This window comes from Rhinolophus ferrumequinum, chromosome 6, assembly GCF_004115265.2.
Source record: "Rhinolophus ferrumequinum isolate MPI-CBG mRhiFer1 chromosome 6, mRhiFer1_v1.p, whole genome shotgun sequence".
Classification (NCBI taxonomy): Eukaryota; Metazoa; Chordata; class Mammalia; order Chiroptera; family Rhinolophidae; genus Rhinolophus; species Rhinolophus ferrumequinum.
In genome coordinates, this window is record NC_046289.1 from 81,203,098 (window position 1) to 81,222,519 (window position 19,422).

At 38.2% G+C, this 19,422-nt stretch overlaps 1 protein-coding gene across 6 annotated transcripts in view; it reads left to right on the forward strand.

Annotated features, from left to right (window-relative positions):
* Positions 1-19,422, forward strand: part of AKAP6 (A-kinase anchoring protein 6) — a 453,949-nt gene that overhangs the window by 312,009 nt on the left and 122,518 nt on the right. For all 6 annotated transcript variants that reach the window (XM_033108067.1, XM_033108066.1, XM_033108071.1 and 3 more), the window contains one exon: positions 12,495-12,643. In XM_033108067.1, coding sequence (XP_032963958.1) covers positions 12,495-12,643 — 149 coding nt within the window. The remainder of the gene's footprint in view (positions 1-12,494; positions 12,644-19,422) is intronic.

The window sequence follows — 19,422 nt, forward strand, 5'->3', positions numbered from 1 at the left end:
GATATAACAGCATTGAGCTAGTGAGCATTTTCAGGAAGAACTAAGCAATAAGGCAGACTTTATAAGCTCTAAGAAGTAGTGATGATTATGTAGTCATAAACATGATATGAATGCATAGGAATTACTGTTGTAGAGGTGTGTGTGTGTGTGTGTGTGTGTGTGTGTGTGTGTGTGTGTGTGTATCTCAGATCTACCACAAAATAGCCCCAGTACCTCCTTTTAGTATTTGGTGGATTTATAGAAAGGAGGGGAGATTTTCTGGATATTGTCTTAGTCTGTTTGGGCTTCTGTACCAGAGTACCGTGGACTAGGTGGCTTATAAACAACAGTTCTGGAGGCTGGGGAGTCCAAGACCAAGGTGCTGTCAGATTCAATGTCTGTTGAGAACCCACTTACTGGTTCACTGAGTCCTCACAGGGCAGAAGGGTGAGAGAGCTCTCTGGGGCTCTTTCGTAAGCCCATTCAAGTGGGCTCCCCTTTATGACCTAATCACCTCCCAAAGGCCCCACCGCCTAATACCATCACATTGGGGGTTAGGTTTCAACATAGGAATTTGGGGGGGACACAAACATTCAATTTATAGAAAATATGTTTTGAGTTTTCGTTTGAATTCTAGAGTTTTATTTTTGAAGATAGTGCAACTTCAACCTACAAAAGAATTTTGTTTAAGGCAAGATTTTGTTTAAAAACATTTCATTTTGGGTTCTGTGGACACTACTGTGGTAACCATTCTTCACACTCATCATACACACGGCTTTTTCCCTTTGCTCTTCCACTGCCTTTATTCTTCTCGTTTCACATGCCTCCTGTTGAGTCTCCTTTCTGGTAGTCATGAGCAAGCTAACCTCTGAGGCTTTGTGATCTTCCCTGGCTCTGAAGATTGAGACCCCACAGGAAATCCCAGCCTCACACGGTCTCCTCCTGCCTGATACCTGGACCCCTAGGAGCCAGGTCAGGATGACTCTTAGGCATAAAGGAGGGAGGTGGACACCCAACACTTGAGGGGTCGGGGGATGCCTTTTCTAGGCGCTCCTCACCTCTGCTGTGAAAATAGATTTCCACCCATAATCTTTCTTAAAATTATCTTGTAGATTCATGCATTTCAAACTTTAAGTGAAGAATATTGAAATTTATGAACCTGGAGATGGGTACCACGTTAAGATGTTAATGTCTGAATATGTGATATGAATTAGTGTATCAGAGATCTTTCTAATTCAACAGCTAGCAAGACTGGGGATGAGGGTGGTGGACAAAGGTAGTGGGAGCTTTTGGGTGGAGGCCATTACATATGGCTTTGAGACTTACTGGAATCTTCTTATCTAACATTTAGGGTCCTTGCCTGACTTGTAGTAAGCATCCTTTGCTTCCATTACAATTTCCCAGTTAAACACAATTATCTGCCTTTGCATTTTTATTATGACTTTAGTAAATTGATTAATAACCAATATGTTGAGAAGCAAAGGGTTTTTTTCCCAGAAAAATATTTTAATGTTTCCTACAAATATGGTTTTAAATAAAATATCTATTGTAAGTTAAAAATGACTTGATTTTCTTTCTTTTTTCATCTTCAAATATTTCTCATTTATCAGTGAATCACATCTCAGTATAATATCTAGATAAAATGTGTTTCCCTCCTTTTAAATACTTTTATATTCTCATCTCTTTTTATGGCATGTTACTGCATGTCTCCAGAGGCACACAGCATTTTTATTTTCAAGTAAATTTATATTAGTTACAGTCTCCAGCTGTTTTAGATATAGGATCATTTCCTGTCGGTACTGTTTCCAGGACAATTCTTTTTTCCCCTCACAAAAATGAAAAATGTAATTTAACAAAGACATCCCATAATTGCCTTCATATCTAGCAAGGTATCTAGCAATCTAAATACTTATTTTATTTAAAACATCTGTCTACATAATATCTAGTGATTGTCCAGGCCTATATCATCCTTGGGAAAGGCAGCTGCTGCCATTTTTATTTCATTTATAGGGAACCAACAAAAACGTCTCCTTAATATTGAATCTTCTGCCACTATGTCATGTGTTAGATTTTTTTTTTTTTAAGTGAGAATAACTTACCTCTTTGGTGCTTGCAATTAGTTTAGTCTTTTTCAAATTGGGAGAGACCATTCTTTTAAAAATCACTATGGAAACATTCTGCAATAATAGTCCTCTTTTGTTATATACATCAAAGTATAATAAAAATGGTGGCATGCTGCGCTACTCATATAACTAGACATACATAGGAATCACATTTTAAATGCTAAGTTTTTAAGAGTTGTCTGTAGTACATTCTCTTTTCATTTATAATAAAAAATGTAAAGTGTTTTTTATTACAAAGTTGTTGGGCTGATTAGAGCAGTCAGTTGATGTTTTCTTACTTGTTTTGTTTTTTTCAAAAATGCATGAAGAAAGATGGAAGCTTCTATAAAAGCTCTTTGTCTTGGGGTGATACTGAATGTTGCTTGTAGAGGAATCCATATATAAACTCTCTCTCTCTCTCTTTTTTTCTTCTGTGCACTACCCTTGGAGCCTAAGATAAAGTGTTTAACTTTTAATAGATCGTATCAATTTAGGCTCAGCTAAATGCCAAAAACAACAGACACCCAGCCTTACAATAGTGTGTCTAAATGAGAAAGTTTACCTTTTCCAGGGAAGTAATCAAAATATTCCTTTTTGAAACACTGAGAGTATGAAAGTGAAATGATTACGGTTCCCTACTGACATACTGTTATGATTGACAGGAAAAACCAACATGCATGCCACCTGAGACATCTTGTTCAGGAACTTTCTGGAGGGTAGTAAATTGGTGTTGGCACAAACACAAAAAAATAAAATGACTTGATTCAGCACTTTTCAATTCTAAATCCCCAAACGCTAAAGAAAGAAGTAAATATTCATCAAATGATCAAAATTTATATTGATTTTTATTCTACATTAGCAGCTCAAAGTCGAGATTTTTGACAGGATGGATGTCGGGTTGAATGATTCTCTTTGAAATGAGGATATAGGCACTGAGCTGAGTGCTAGCATGCATTCCTGAACCATGGGCCCTGATTATTAGAGCCCTAGGAGGCTAAATTTTTCAAAGAACAGTATAAAGACACACTTGTTCAGTTCTGTTTTGATAACTAAATTGTTATTATTAGTATGTAAAGTAATTCTTGTTGTTCCTGCTTCGTTCCTTCCTTTCTATCACCATCTAAGGACAACTATTTTATAGAATTTCAAAGGAACTGGAGTGCCTGTTGCAGTCACAGAGTTAATAGCAGCATTTGCCAGCATAATTGTACTTTGGGAAGGAACCAGTCCTGCAGGGCAAGAGGACCTAAGATTGTATCTTCACGTTATACATCTTTAATTTTTTTGTTTCTGCCAGAAAGTAAATAAGGTTTGCTGTAGTGAAATTTGGGAGATGGGAAGAAGGACACAGCCTTAGAATCTAAACACAGGCTTGATGCCTGTGTCATTGTGCAGAGATTTGCTAAGGAAACAGTAATGGAGAAACATCGAAATTCTAATCATCCCCTCCAGTCGACACAGTGTAATCACACTCCCTTCCCACCTTAGCTCATGACATAAAATGCTGAATTTTTAATGACTTTAACTACTTGCATTACAAAGAGGAGGAGGGCAGTGGTGAATGAGGCTCTCCACAAATGCAGTTGGGATATGTTTGTCCTTTATGTTTGTTAGGTAGAGGTATTGTTGTTGTTAATAAACATCTCATCTATCATTGAAATGGAGGAAGAGGACATTTTTCTTTCCACACAAACAAATGCAGAAGAAATAATGAAAACAACATTCATATTAATTTTTCCGCTTTGTTTAAATGCTTACCATTTAACAAATACCATTAACGACATAGCTTTAAAATTGAATTTTCTGAACACTACAGTGAATGTTTTTAATGGTTTGCAAACGGTATCAAGTCAATGGAAATAAAGATGACCTTATTTAAATATAATATTTTTTACTTAGATCCGTTACCTTTTGCAGTTGTCCTGAGTTAGTTATCCATGAATAGAAATATAAGTAAACCTTGAGAACCTAAGGCTAGTTTTTTTATAAGGCTGCCAATATGGTCAAACGAGTTTTGTATCCTAGTTACATAGATTGTAGATACAGTTATTTTTGCTGAGTCTAATATTGTAATAGCTTTGAAATTCTTGTTAAAGTTTTGATACGTATTTAATTTTTAACAATGGGAAAATATTGACTTTTTAAATAGCTTTATAACTCTCTTATTCAGTGATAAAAAGAACATTCTAACAAACTAATTGTTTCTTTGGCAACATTTTTGAAGTATAATATTGATCTTATTCTTGAATGAATATTTTAGTTTCTATTATTTAGTATAATTTTTCTGTAATTCTAGGTTATACATTCCCTGAAGGCAGGCACCATGTCTGACCCAGATTTGTATCTTGCACAATGTCTTACATTCTTAATATGAGATTCTCAAGATAAGTTTGTCAAATGAAGAAATAAACGACCTTCATCAACTTTACTCCAAAGAAATACATTGCTCCTTAGTCCCAGGACTCCCTGCCCCAACTTTGTAGGAAAAGGATGCTTGGGTACTCCACTCAGTCATGCACACTGGACTGAAGAAGAACATGAGATTTTCATCCATTGTAATGCCAAATGTTATTTGTATTTAGCCAGAATGTAGCTCATCGTAGATATGTGAGTAAATGTCTTTAGAGAGTTCATTTCTGGACAAAGGAAATGGAGTTTGAATTCGATCTCTAAGGTGAGGTTTTTCGAAAAATTATGAACCACCAACAATGATGACAAAAAGCAAAAATATACAAAACAACCAGGATCGTGGAGGAAAAATAACAACAACAACACTGTAAAAGTGACAACTCTAAATCCTGGAGGGATTATGGGAAACTGCCAAACAAAAGCTTGGAGAATTCCAAGTGTAGATTTTAATCAACCCTGGAAGAGCTTGTCAGGGCCTTGACGTCTGAAGATGTTTCTAGAAGAAGAAAGCAATCTGTGCCAGTTCTAGGATGGATATACTATGAGAAGGGAGGAGAGAAGGCATAGTGAATATTTGTATAAGGAAGAAGAGAAAAAGGCATGTGTTTAGAGATACTGCATCAAAGGTTAAAAAAATTTTTAAAAGGCTGTGTAGTAAAAGCAGGAAAATATTCCCAAATGACAAAATTATTGCCGGAAAAATTACAGTTCCCCCCGTTACATTGAAGGATCCTGTGATCTTTCCGAGTTAGTGTAGACTTTTCCAAATACAAACTGTGGCATTGTTAATGTCTCCTCCAAAAGCTCAAATGACTTTTTAAAATGGAAAATCAGAGTTTATTAAGCTAAAGCAAGTTCCTACTCAGAAGACTTAAAACTTTGTTTTCAAATGGACTGTGAAAATTACCACACAAAGCTGAAGTTTTCATTCTATATGTGTGTGACTGTCATGGTTAGTTCCAATATAATATGCTACATGTAAGATCACTCTGTTAGCTGAATCAAACACTATCAAATGATTCTTTAATTAAAGAAGCTTTTCTTTTTTTTTCTGGAGAAAATTAAACAAGGTATATATATTTCAATAACTTTCTTTTCTGTCGAAGAAAAAATAATCTTCTTCCTAAGAGAGAATGAAACAAATGATTTTAAAAATCAATCTGAGGCTCCAGCCTTCAAATGATCTGTTTTATTTCTTTGTGCATTTTATACCACTTCTGATTTTCAGACTCAGTAAAACTTATTCAGCCATTTGGTACAGGGTGCCCATCACATGCCATGTGCTGTGCTGGGTGCTGGGGATATAGCAGTGAGCACATAGATGAAAGTCCCTGCCCTTTCGGGGGCTTCTGACCCACTGAGGGAAGATGGACAATACAAAATAAATATTGGCTAGGTATGGTAAATATGTCTGAAGGAGGATAGGGATTGCTGGGGGTGGGGGACAGTTGAAGTTTGAAGGAGAAGATGAGAAAAGACCTGAATGAGAAGACAACATGCCAGCAAAGCCCTGAGGGAGGTTAGGGACTGAGCTGTCATGCACACAGGACCAAGTGCCCCTACAGCATGTCCACCATCCCTGCTGGATCAGGTCAGCATAGGTTGAGGACTGAGGACTGAGTGCTGTCATGGGGAATGTGGCCAAATCCTGATGGGAATATGTTCAAGAGAAAACAGGAGTGGAATTAGACATAGTGAGTACAGATAAAGCATGTAAAAGAATTTTGCTGTAATAGAGAACAGAGAGATGGGGCTTTAGCCAGAGGGTAGATTGGTATAAATTGGTGTCTATGGATTTTTTTTTTTTTCTCACCATGGAAGAAGCAATAGCATGTTTTGTTTTTTGGCTAATGTGAATGATAGAGAAGGGAGGACAATTTGATGCAGGAGAGAAGGGCAATTTGTCGTGGGGTGATAATCATTGTGTAGTTAAAAGGGGATCTGGTGAACAAGTGGAGAGGACTGGTCTTAGGTAGAAATGTGGACAGTTTCCAGCGAAACAGGAGGGAAGGCAGAGGGTATGGATCCAGACAAAAGTGTGATAGATGTGGGAAGCTATGAAGTACAGTAAGACTGCATTAAGAAAGAGTAAAATTTATTGTAACATTCTCACAGTACTTAACCCAACAAAGAATGCTGGGACAGGCACTGATAATGAAATCATTTCTATTTCTTAATCAGTGCTTTTTAGGATAAGGATAAGGCATATGTGATTATAAAAGTGATTATGTATTTAATTCTTAAAGATTATTAGAGTGACTGAAATTTACCCCTCAGAATTTATCACGGGCTCACTACTAAAAGTAGATGGTTGAGTAATTATTGCAACCCCCCCGGATCATTGAATTTGGATCACTACATCTCAAGCCAAGTTTAAATAAAATATTTTAGAACACTATGCCTGGTGTTCTGATTAAATTATGAATTTGTAATCTAAATTTAAATAGGAGTATCTCTAGTAATTTGGGTTCTATGGGGGGGAGGGGCGGAACATGGTGCTGAAGATAAGCAGCAAAGCAATTATTTTAAACCTCAGAGAGAAGGCAGTGTTTCTAACTTTATTATGCGTATTCGTCTATTAGAGTGGCAATAACAAAATAACGTAGACTGGGTGGCTTAAACAACAGAAATTTCTCTCTCACAGTTCTGGAAGCTGGAAGTCCAAGATCAAGGTGTTGGCAGGTTTGGTTTCTAGTGAGGCCTCTCTCCTGGGCTTATAAACGACCACCTTGCTGCTATGTCCTCAGATTGCCTTTTCTCTGTGTGCCCACTTTTCATCTTCCCATAAGGACACCAATCTTATTGGATTAGGCGCAACCCTTGATTACCTTAATTACCTCCTTAAAGACCCTATCTCCAAATATAGTCATATTGGAGGTTAGAGCTTCAACACAGGAAGTGAAAGAGACACATTTGAGTCCATAACATTACGTTAAATGTTTACTAGAGGTATGAGTCACTAGAATCTCTTAAGCATTCCCCCATTTGGGACCCTGGGCTTTTGACCTGATGGAAACTCTTGATTCCTTTCTCAATGCAACATTCTCAAAGTACACTGGGAGGCAGGAGCCTTATGAGTTTATTTGGACTAATCCATCAGATGACTATGTTGCCTTGACAGAAGAAGGGAGATGGAGGAAGATGAAGGCCATTACAGAAGCAATAACATCTTCTGTTGGTATGTTGTTGGATAGCATCCAGACTCCCTGCCCTGAAATCCTTCACAGTCTATTCACGTCTGTGTTCACCTCTTCATCCAAAGGCCCCAAAGCTCCAGCTACCATTCTTTTTTTTTTTTAATTAAGAGAATTTAATGTCTAAGACAGTAACTGTCCAGCCACCATTCTTGAACATGCCACATTTTTTCATGACACTGGGCCTCTAACCAAATGAGTTACTCTGCTTATGAAGATATTCATCTGCTTTTTCACTTAAATTCATACCCATACACCCAGATCTGGCTCAAATGCCACCCCTATCAAGCTTTTACTGCCCATTCTTCATTTTCAGGCAATTAGTTGCTTTTATTTTCCCCCACCCTACCCCCCCCCCAATCATTTCACTTGGCAAAATTATAGTTATCTGCTGGCATTTACTTCACTATGCTGCAATTCCTTGAAAGAAAGGGCTATGTTTTATTCTTATTTGTACCCTTAGTCCCTGGTGCAGTTCTTGACACATGTTAAAGGCTCAGTGAACATGTGAGTAATAAATGGATAGATATATATTGTACAGTTCATTCATTCAATGATGATTTACTAAGCCCCTATCCTGCTCCAGATATCACCAAGGTGCTGGGAGTACAAAATGGCAAAAGACACAGAGAGAACACAGTTCCTTTACAGAGCTTACAGTCTGGAGACAGACAGAAAAGTGTAAGCCAGCAAATACAAGAATTTTAAATCATGATATGTGCTCTGAAGGACATTAACACTGCTCCAAAATAGAGAACAATAGAGTAGACCTACTTTGGATAGGGTGGTCAGGGAAGGCCTCTCTGAGAGGTAGCATGTCAGCCGAGAGTTGAAGGATGAGAAGATATTAATTAGCAAGTGGATTTTTCCAGAGAAAGGGAACAATATGTGCATAGGTCCTGAGACAGAAAAGAGCTGCTTAAAAAACTGAAAGAAGGCCAGGATGACAGGGGCATGGTGATTAAGAGAGAGATAAGTAGGTCTGAGAGGGAGAAATGAGGTCTGTGGAGGCAGGACACAAATCTCGTGGGCCGTGGAAGAAGTTTGTTTTTCAGGTCTGAATGCAGTATGAAACCAACTCAAGTTTTATAAAGAGCACTCTGGTCACCTGTAAGGGATGAGATTGGAGGGGCAGGAATGGTGAGGGGAAATACACTTTAGAAGAGAGTTGCTATACTGTGGGGGAGAGATGACGATGAAGGCTTAGATCAGGCTGGCAGAAATGCAGACTGCGGAGACAGACTGGAGAGACATTTTGGAAAAGGATTTGACAGATTTGGGGGAGTAACTGGCTGTGGGAAATGAAGAGATGAGGAGTCAAGGATGACTTAGATATTTCTGACCTGAGCAACAGATGGTGCCATTTATTTAAGAGGAAAGGCCTAAGTAGAGAAAGTTTGGAGGGATCTGGGGAGGGTGAGAATGGAGAGTTATGTTGTGAACAATTATGCCTAAAGTAAATCCAAGTAGCAGGGTCAGGAAGTTGGTTACATAGATAAGTGTGGAGCTCAGAGGAGAGCATTGGAAGCCATTACTATATTGATGACTTTGAAAGCCGTGGGAGAGAGAGAGTATAAATAAAGAAAAGAAGTCCAGAATTAAACTCTGAAACAACAACCGGTCATCTCAGCTGTGATTCAAAAAGATTCATCAGTGTACCGTCTATGAAACAGATTTGGGGATGGTGGAGAGAGGGAGAATGGTTGAGAATCCCTCACATTAGGTCAGCCACATGCAATGCAGGTCTAGACCAGAATAAGTGAGAACTGGTCCTTTTTTCTCTTCTCATGCTACATTTTCTCCCATGTCATTCTCATTTCATCTCCTAATGTCAACCGTTTGCCTCTGGTTCTATATTTCAGTCTTAATATTTCCACTTGCTTGCTGAACATTGCATTTAGGGTGTCCCACCAGTATCTCAAACAAAAAGACTCACTCTAATCCAGCTCATTTGTTCCATCCACGCCATCGCTCTTTTTATACTCTTACTCCCATTGATGGTACTGACAGGGAAGTGTGAGATAGAGCTGTCATTGAGTCTGTTCCCTCATGTTCCTTTTCATTTTCCTTAATGAGTAAGTTGCTAAATCCTATTGATTACACATCAATAACATTATTTAATCAGGCCAAGATTTCATTGGCAAATTATAATCATTTTTATAAGTATCCAGTAATATTATAAATGCCAATAAATAAAATTCTTTACATCAGAGATTCACTGTTATTTTTTATTTTTAAACTGTATTTTCTTTGACTCTTTCTCCTAAAAATTTATCTTTGGACTAAGACATAGTATGAAAAAAAAAGTTAAGACAGTTTGCACAGAGATTTAGATTGTCAAAGCCATTCAACCTTAGCAGAAGGAGGTACTTTGGTTCTATTTTTACTATCATGTTTAGGAATGAATCACTGAAAGCAGAGATAGAAATAGAGGTGGATAGGAAAGACTTGGGCCATATAATTCATCTCCTTGTTAGTGCAGGGAAGTTTTTTTTTTTTATGTCAAATGCCTGTGAGATGTTACGCAATAAAGGTCTTAACTTAAAACTTTTCAATCATTTTCCTAAGGTGACTAATTATCTTTCAGGTTGCTCTCAGCATTGTTCTCTGAAGCTCTCTCCATGTATCCCTGTCATATGACAGGTGCTTCCCTTTGTACCCAGAAATGGCCTATGATCTCAAAGGGATGAACTCCAATTATTTTTCCATTGTAGTGATGAGTCTACATTAAGTCAACCTCCCTCTTTATGATCCTTTTTGTGACCAGTGGCACACATTTGTGAAATCATTACCCAGAACAAGCAGTGGTCCAGCTTGTTACCATAGGATGGTTAAAAACTAACAAGAACCTCTCGGGATCAAACATGGCCCTTGGCACACCTGATGGTGCAGATGAATTATTCTAATGGGGTTTCCAGTACAATGCTTGGTGTAAGATGACCTCCTCATTATCCCTATAACTTTGGGGGTAAGGGGGAAGTGTGCCATTTGGGAGGATTGTTTGTAAATTCTTTGACAATTATTCAATATCTCCATTATCTCATATTTAATAACATAAAAGATTGTATGTTCTTTTGAAAGATATGTTTTGTTGTTTTTCCTAATCATTGACTCTCTATATTCAGTTTTATACTGCCCCCCGTCCTATTTCAAAAAATATTTCTTAGGTCTGTGGGTATTATTCCTCCAAGTTCTACAATATCTGCATATCTCTTGGTTGGGACTCTTTCATAATGCCATCTACATGTTCCATACCTCCTCTTTCACATCATGAATAAAAATGCTAAATAATGGTAGGTATGGCATTTTTTTGTGCCTTGCCACCAGCCACACCCCTTCCCCCACACTGAATACACTCCACGTACATTATCCTTTGTTCATAAGTGTTTGACATAATTCTTAACCCAGTCGAGTCTTCTTATTCAAGCCAATTAGTTTGGGCAAGAAAAATTCACATGCATGAATACTAAGATTTTTGGAACTTCAGTGACATGAATATAGTCATTTTAGCATTTTGAAAAAGTTCTTCCTTGGCAATCCAGAGCCTTCATAACGAGCTGCTTGTGGAAAGCAACAACACAGGGACTCGACAATGGTTTGAGATCCTACCTTTCCTAAGCCACCCATTTCCTTTACAGAGTCCTGGTTTGCACTTTTAAGAAACTGCCACTTTATAATACTCTCCATGCCCCCTTCCCACTCCACGTCCCCACAGTCAAGTCTATAAAACTAGAGACGAGTCCGAAGGCCTTGGCTGGCTCTGGACATGAAGAGGAGAAGGTCACGTCTGACTCGGCGTTTCTTACATGTTACAGAATTCTGGCAACTAGCCAAGAGCTGACCCAGAACTGTTTTTCTTAGGAGACTACGCAATTAAAATATAAAGAAGTAACCGTTTTCAGGCTTATCAGAAATGTTCCTGGATGTTCTTGGATTTAGTGAAGCGAGCCAAATGAAGATAAGACTTCCTTTGGTCCACAGGGCCCGTGAACTCAGTAGTGTCCCTTCCCCTTTAGCAGGAGAGGGCGTGCCATTGAGATTTCATTCCCAGTCTCATCTGGTGTGTTCGGGAACCCTAAAGCCACAGGGATCACAACAGCTGCAATAAATAAAGCATCTATTCAATGCATTTTCATGCCAAATATTATTCAGCATTCTTTTGTCCTTGGTTTGATAGAAAACAGCATGGTGAACTTACTACTTCTCCTACAGTGAGCCCCAAGTAACTATGAAAGGTTGAACAATTCAAACCTGCAAGTAAGCAAAATCACCAGGCCCTCTATTTTAAAAAGATGAAGACAATAATACAGAGAACCAAAAGAAATGTAATAAAGGGGGTCTGTTGTCACTATTGAAGAGGTATTAAAATTAGTAGTAGACTTTTTTATTCTCCTCGGGGAAGAGACTGAGAAGTGGTCAGAATATGTATCCATGCACATGTATGGATTGGAGGGCAATCTTTAAAAAATAAATGTCACATATGTGGCAATCTGAAGAAGAATATTACTAAGGAATTTCACAAAATTTTTATGTAAAGCCTCATCATACGGTACTATGATCTCAGGGATATTTTGTGATATTTACTGAGTCTTCTGAGAGTTCGTGTAGTCAGGTCATATTTTAAGGAGGACTTTATAAGATTCAGATCTAAAATGCAATTCGATGATATGCCCAGCTGATCCCACGAAATCCACTCTGAAAAGAAGCAGCATAATGATATGAACAATGCCCGTTTTTGAGTTGTTACACCTCACTTGAAATGCATTCCTTCTGGATTAAAACAGCAATTCCTCTTTGTTTCTCTCTCTAGGCTGAGGTTCAACTATGCTACCTGGAAGCCCAAAGAGATGCCATTGAGCAGATGTCCCTCAAGCTGTACAGTGAGCAGTATACCAACAGCAGCAAGAGGAAAGAAGAGTTTGCGGATATGTCAAAAGTTCATTCAGTGGGAGGCAATGGGTAGGAGACCATTCTTTTTGTTGTTTTATTCTCACTAATCTCTACTTTTTCAATGATTTTCCACTGATAGGCGTTAGGCAGGCATTTTCTCCTTAGCTAACAGGCAAAGAGAAGCTCCAGACCTTAGGTATTTATGGTCTTTTTCATTTGTGCCAGAATTGAAGACTGGGGATTTTATCAGGCTTTGTCACTGAACCCAGAACCGCCTAACGTGGTTATGATTGATTTAAAAACAGCCCTGTGATTTTACGAGTGCGTGTGTGACTGTACTGTGCCTGTAGCATTGGTCGTTTCTCTTTATCCTTTTTTTTTCAGTGTATTTCCCCTTTTTAAACTTCACCATTGATTTTTAAGTCTGTCTGAGGATCTTTGAAACACCAGAACCTCACTGGAAACTTGGTAGAACATAATTTCTCTGTAAAATGTGGATATTTAATCATTGTTTAGAGACTATGGGCTAGCCTGTTAGCTTCACGTAATGTCAACTGGAATAACAGACTAGTCCTGGAATTGTCTACGGTCTGTGAAAGAACCAGCACCTTCAGTGACCCATCAACAATTTCAGTCAGCTTGAGACATATGGCTGTGTTTATATTATACTAAGTACTCATACTATTGAATAATCGTCGTGCATTCAGATAGCCCACGTGACTTGAAAGTTATGCAAATAATATGTATATATTTTTTATTTCTTTGTCTTTTCTGGCTCAATTCTAATATTTAGTGGGTGATTATTAAAGAGTAAAAGAGTAGTCACGAAATTTAATTATTTCACAGTTTTGGTGACTTGATAAGACTTCTCATAAAGATGGAAACAGTAACCTATGTTACTTTTATACTTGAGCCAGACAACAAGGGGCAGAAACTGTTCCCCCAAGTTCCATTACGTATTAATAGCATCTTATAACCCTATCAGGTGTAACTCTAACCAAAATATTCCCTGAAGAGGCACGTGGGAAGAAGTCTTTTCATGTACTTGTTTGCATTTATCTTTTAAATGCTTATAGTTCTGACTGAACTTTAAGTCTTCATATAAATTTTTGGGATAATAAGTATACAGGTTACAAATTCTGTTTTGTGATATAATCCGGCGTTAGGAAATGGGATAAGACTTTTTTCAAATGTATCAATCTGTATAATTTGTTGCTCCATCAGGATTTTTTTTACATCCATAGACATATTACATATTTGTTTGATTCATCTTATACAATTCAGTAGACATTTATTCACAAGAGCAAGAGTACAGAAACAAATAAGAAAGCAAAGGTTAAAACTTGGAGCATAAACAATAAGCTGTTTTGAGGACTTAATGTGCTTTAATTTCTCTAAATGCCTAAATAGTCTCTGGTGTTCACACAAGCACAAACTTTAGGTCACATTTTCATGTTTTCTACAAGCCCTGGAGACTGAACAGGCACCTCGTGCTTCTGACCTCAGATTCCAGCGACCCAACCTGAGTTGGGCTCCACAAATCATAAATCTGCCCTGGAAATTGCTTAGTTAACAACAAGCATTGTTCTGGGAAGTAGGAGTAGGTGAACTTGCCTGCTAGCCTTTGTTTATGCTCCTTGGGGTGCTGAAGGCTGTGCATTGTGCAGAAATTTAAGAGTGTGCTGAAGAAAAAGCAGCTATTTAATACTAAGGACAAAAACCATATATTCCTTTCTACTTTCTGTTTACGTACAGAAAAGCATTGTTTGAGAAATGCATGTGGGTGAGGTTATCTGGGGTGTCCTGCCTCCAAGGCCCTGTGCTCCCACAGTCAAACCCTTAATTCTCAAGCCTTAAGAATATAGCCTTGTAAAATTATCTGCTCCAATGACACATACACTTCATTAACTGTTCCTTTTGTTAACATAGAATGATCATTGTTTCTGATAAGCAATTGTGGGAATAGTGTGGGCTTTCCACGGTCTTCATTCCATATGCAGATATCCAATTTACTGCAGGGAAAATTAAGTTGGTGACACAATTCATATGTTTTTATTTCCTTCCCATATCTACATATGCGTGCTAAAAAGAGCATGTAGTTGAAAAATATGTGAGGTAAGACTCAGATGCTAGATAGACTGTGATCTTAAATTTGTAAGAATTTTACATAACCAAAAGTCATTTTGAAATGAATTTATAACCCCATTGGCTTGACAAAATGGTGTGTATCGAGGTGATATAACACAGCTAACATACAATGATGAACTGTATGTTTAGCAATCATGACTATGTGCGATTGGAAGATTTTCCTGAATGTATGTGAGGCTGTGCAAGCTCTAGTAACACTGTGTTCACCTGTGGGAGACATTTGGCACTGGCTCCAGCATTGCAAAGTGGGAAACCATGGCTTCCTGAGGGATATGCAATGTGTGAGTCACCCAACGAGATTCTCTATGAGAGCAGGTTGGTGCTTTTTGATTCCTGCCAATTTACATGAAAGCACTTCCAGATTATTTTATTTCTTTCATTTAATAAATATTCATTGAAGGCCTACTATGTGCATGGCACTATGCTCTGAGCAGAGTTTGTTAACAACACTTACATTTTGTGTATTTTGTAAAGTGTAATCATCTCTTTTTCCAGCACCTCTTTCTACTCAGAGGTTGCCCGATTTCATTTTTTAAATGAACTTCAAAGATGCTGTTTAATTCATTAAGTAGCATCCTACTTGCTGTTAAGACTTTGGTGTAGATTACAAAGTATGTGTTTTATTCAGCTTATAAGTGATAGAACTGAGAGACAAAAAGGTTGAGTGACTGGCTTGTCCAGGATGATAGTGTAAGGTGGAACTAAGACCTCAACTTAGAGCCCTGGATCAGAATGCGGTGGACAAGCCATAAAGTCGTGCTTTGTATTCTCTCTGAAGGATTTCATCTGGACCCTTGATAAACATTTTCCCCTCTAAATCCCATGTTGTGCATATTCCGTATTCTATGATATTTAAATTATAGTATCTTGATTCTTAAGAAGATTGCAATAAAGCCACAAGGAAGTTTGGGCAAAAACATTGCAAAGTAGGCTTAAGTGAAAACAAAACTGACTTCATTCATTAATTTGACAAATATTTTTAAGTACTTCCTATATGAACTACAGACTTTAAAAGGCAAAAATGAAATGGCCCCTGATCTTGAGAGGTTCACAGTAGGGTAGGAGGAACCAAATCTGTAAACAACATGGACTGAAGGATCACAAGTGCTGAGTTAAAAATCTACATGGGATTGGGGGCGGGGCTCATGGAAGGCGGAGCTCAGCTCTGACTGTAGTGGGGGGTGGTTAGAGCAGGTCAGGAAGGACAGCAGAGAGAGGGCACTCTGGAGATGGTTTCTGAAAGAAGGCAAGGTGAGGGGAACAGCTTTTCAATTTAATGTGAACAAATGTTTATTGAGCATCTACAAAGACAGACCACAGTCTCTGCCTTCATGAAATTTACAGTCTACTAATCGGGTGCAGTATTAAGCCAGTATTTGCCTGTGCAGTGAGAGAGAAGGGGAAGCAGAGGGTGCTAGGGGAGCTCAGAGCAAATGCAGTTGACCCTCTGAGGCAGGGCTGCATCTTTTGTGTTTACCACATTCTGCCCTGTATGGCAAGTGCCGGGGGCTCAGTGAATGAATGGATGCATGAATGAATAACTAGAACAGATCCGGGGCTCAGAGAGAGGGAGCATAGGTCTGAATCATCAGACTGCCTGCTGTGCCATATGACTGGAGAGCAGGGTAGAAAGTCGGGGGAAGTGTGAAAAATGAGGCTTGGGGAGAAGTCCAGATCCTGGAGTTAATCATTGAATTCATGGTCCTTAACCAGATAGTGCATCGGAATCACCTGTGGAGCTTTTAAGCTAAAAAATGCATGCCTGCCCCACCCCAGTGAAAATTCTGACTCGGTAGGCAGGAGTAGGCCAAGATATGATTATGTTGTAATGCCCACTTCCAGTTGAGAACCATTGCTCTAGTGGTTTTCAAAATATGGTCGGTGGACCAGCACCATCAACATCTCCTGAGAATTTGTTAGAAATACCAATTCTGGGCCCTGCTCCATATCCACTAAATTAGAAGGTCTGGAGGTTGAACAAGCAATCTCTGTTTAGCAAGCCCTACAGGTGATTCTGCTGCAGTTTGAGAAACAATGCTTTAGTCATTGGAGATTTTAGGTTAGAAATTAATTGGAGAATGTGGATACTGGATTAGAACTAAAGCCAGAAAGAATCAATGAACTTTGATGACCCATTGGATAAGGGGAATGGGGAATGCTTATTTGTTGGTTCAAGGAGGAGAAAGAAAATAGGAGATTTTGGATTCAAATGACTTTGATGTTATTCCACATTTAATATTTATTGAGCTACTATTAAGTATATACTGTAGTAGACGGCAGGGATATAAAGTCAATGGGATGCAAAGGGTGGCAGGTGTATGGAAATCAGGAAAATCTATCAGAAGAAGTCTCATGGTGAAAGGCCAAGGGTCAGAAGTGACAATAAGAGTGTGTCTCATAGAGGAGACAGTGTGTACAAATAGCTGGAACCACTAAAGGAGGTCAAACATGACTAGATTGGCAGTTTTGAAACAGTATTCTGGTAGCACTGTGGAGAATAGATTGGCAAGGATAAGACTAGATAGTGCTTAGTTAACAGGCAATTCTAGTCATCCAAGTGAGAAATATTTAGAGCCTGAGATAAAATAGCAGCAATGGAAACTGAAAGAAGAAAGTTGAACTGACAGGCCTTGGTCACCAGAGTGGATGGGGACAGAAGGGTGTATTTAAGAATAGATCTCCATGTTTCAGGCATCTGCACTCTGGTAGATGGACATGTCATTCACTGAAGTGGGGAATTCAGAGGAGGAGCAAAGGGGAGAAATAAACTGAGTATAGTTCTTTTGGTGGTCTGTGGAGCCTCCAAGTGGAAATGCCCAGGAAGCAGGTCTGAAGCTCAAGAATGTCCCTCAACCAGCAACAGGGACAGTGTGGTGACTATGGGGTAGCAGAAGCTGAGGGAGGGAGAAGCTGACCTTTTGGTAGTCTATCCTCCCCTCTCAGGTGGACATAAAATTATCTTGAAAAATGTTTAAAGAAATACAAAATATGAACAGACTGATTACTAGTAGGGAGATTGAATCAGTAATCAAAAACCCTCCAACAAATAAAAGTCCAGGATCAGATGCCTTCACTGGTGCATTCCCCAGATGTTCAAAGAGTAATTAACACCAATCCTTCTCAAACTATTCCAAAATATAGAAGTGGAGGGAACACTTCCAAACTCATTCTACAAGGCTAGCATTACCCTGATACCAAAATCAGACAAGGATGCTACAAGAAAAGACAATTATAGGCCAAACTCCATGATGAACATACATGCAAAAATCTTCAAAAAAATATTAGCAAACCAAATTCAACAATATGTAAAAAAGATTATATACCATGATTAAGTGGGATTTATTCCAGATATGCAAGGATGGTTCAACATCCACAAATCAATCAGTGTGATACACCACATTAACAAAATGAAGAATAAAAATCTTATGATCATCTCAACAGATGCAAAGAAAGCATTTGACAAACTTCATTATCCATTTATGATACAAAGTCTCAACAAAGTGGGTATAGAGGGGTCATATCTCAACATAATAAAGACCATATATGACAATCCCACAGCTAACATCACACTCAATGGTGAGATGCTGAAAGCTTTTTATCCAAGATCAGGAACAAGACAAGGATGCCTACTCTCTCCATTTCTTTTCAACACAGTACAGGAAATCCTAGCCAAACAATTGGGCAAGAAAAAGAAATAAAAAGTATCCAAATTGGAAAGAAAAAAATAAAACTGTCACTATTTGTAGATGACATATTGTGTATAGAAAACCTTAAAGACTTCCTCAAACAATTGTTAGAATGAATAATTCAGAAAAGTTGCAGGATACAAAAATCAATGCACAAAAATCTGATATATTCATATACACTAATAATGAGTTATCAAAAAGAGAAATTAATACTATAATTTCATCAAAAGAATAAAATTCCTAGGGATAAATATAACCTAGGAGGTGAAAGACCTATATATTGAAAACTGTAAGACTTTAAAAAAAATGAAGAAGACATAAATAAAGGGAAGGCTGTTCCATGTACATGAGTTGAAAGAATTAGTACTGTTAAAATGGCCCTACTACCCAAAGCAATCCACAGATTCAATGCAATACCTATCAAAATTCCAGTGGCATTTTTAAGAAAAAATTGAATAAACAATCCTGAAGTTTGGAACCATAAAAGACCCCAAATAGCCAAAACAATCTTGAGAAAGAAGAACAAAGCTGAAGGTATCAGACTCTCTGATTTCAAACTATATTACAACACTCTAGTAATTGAAACAGCACAGTATTGGCATAAAGGCAGACATATAGGTCAATGGAGCAGAACAGAGCCCAGAAATAAACAGACTCTCATATATGGTCGATTAATTTCTCTGATGATTAGTGATGTTGAGCATCTTTTCGTATGTCTATTGGCCATCTGTTTGTCCTCTTTGGAGAGATGTCTATTGAGGTCCTCTGCCCATTTTTTAACTGGATTGTTTGTCTTTCTGTTGTTGAGTTGTATGAGTTCCTTGTATATTTTGGATATTAGCCCCTTATCAGAGGCATTGTTTGCAATATCTTCTCCCATTTGGTTGGTTGCCTCTTTGTTTTGTTGATGATTTCTTTTGCTGTGCAGAATAGATGATTGGATAAAGAAGATGTGGTAGATATACTCAATGGAATTCTACTCTGCCACAAGAAAAGATGAAATAGTGCCATTTG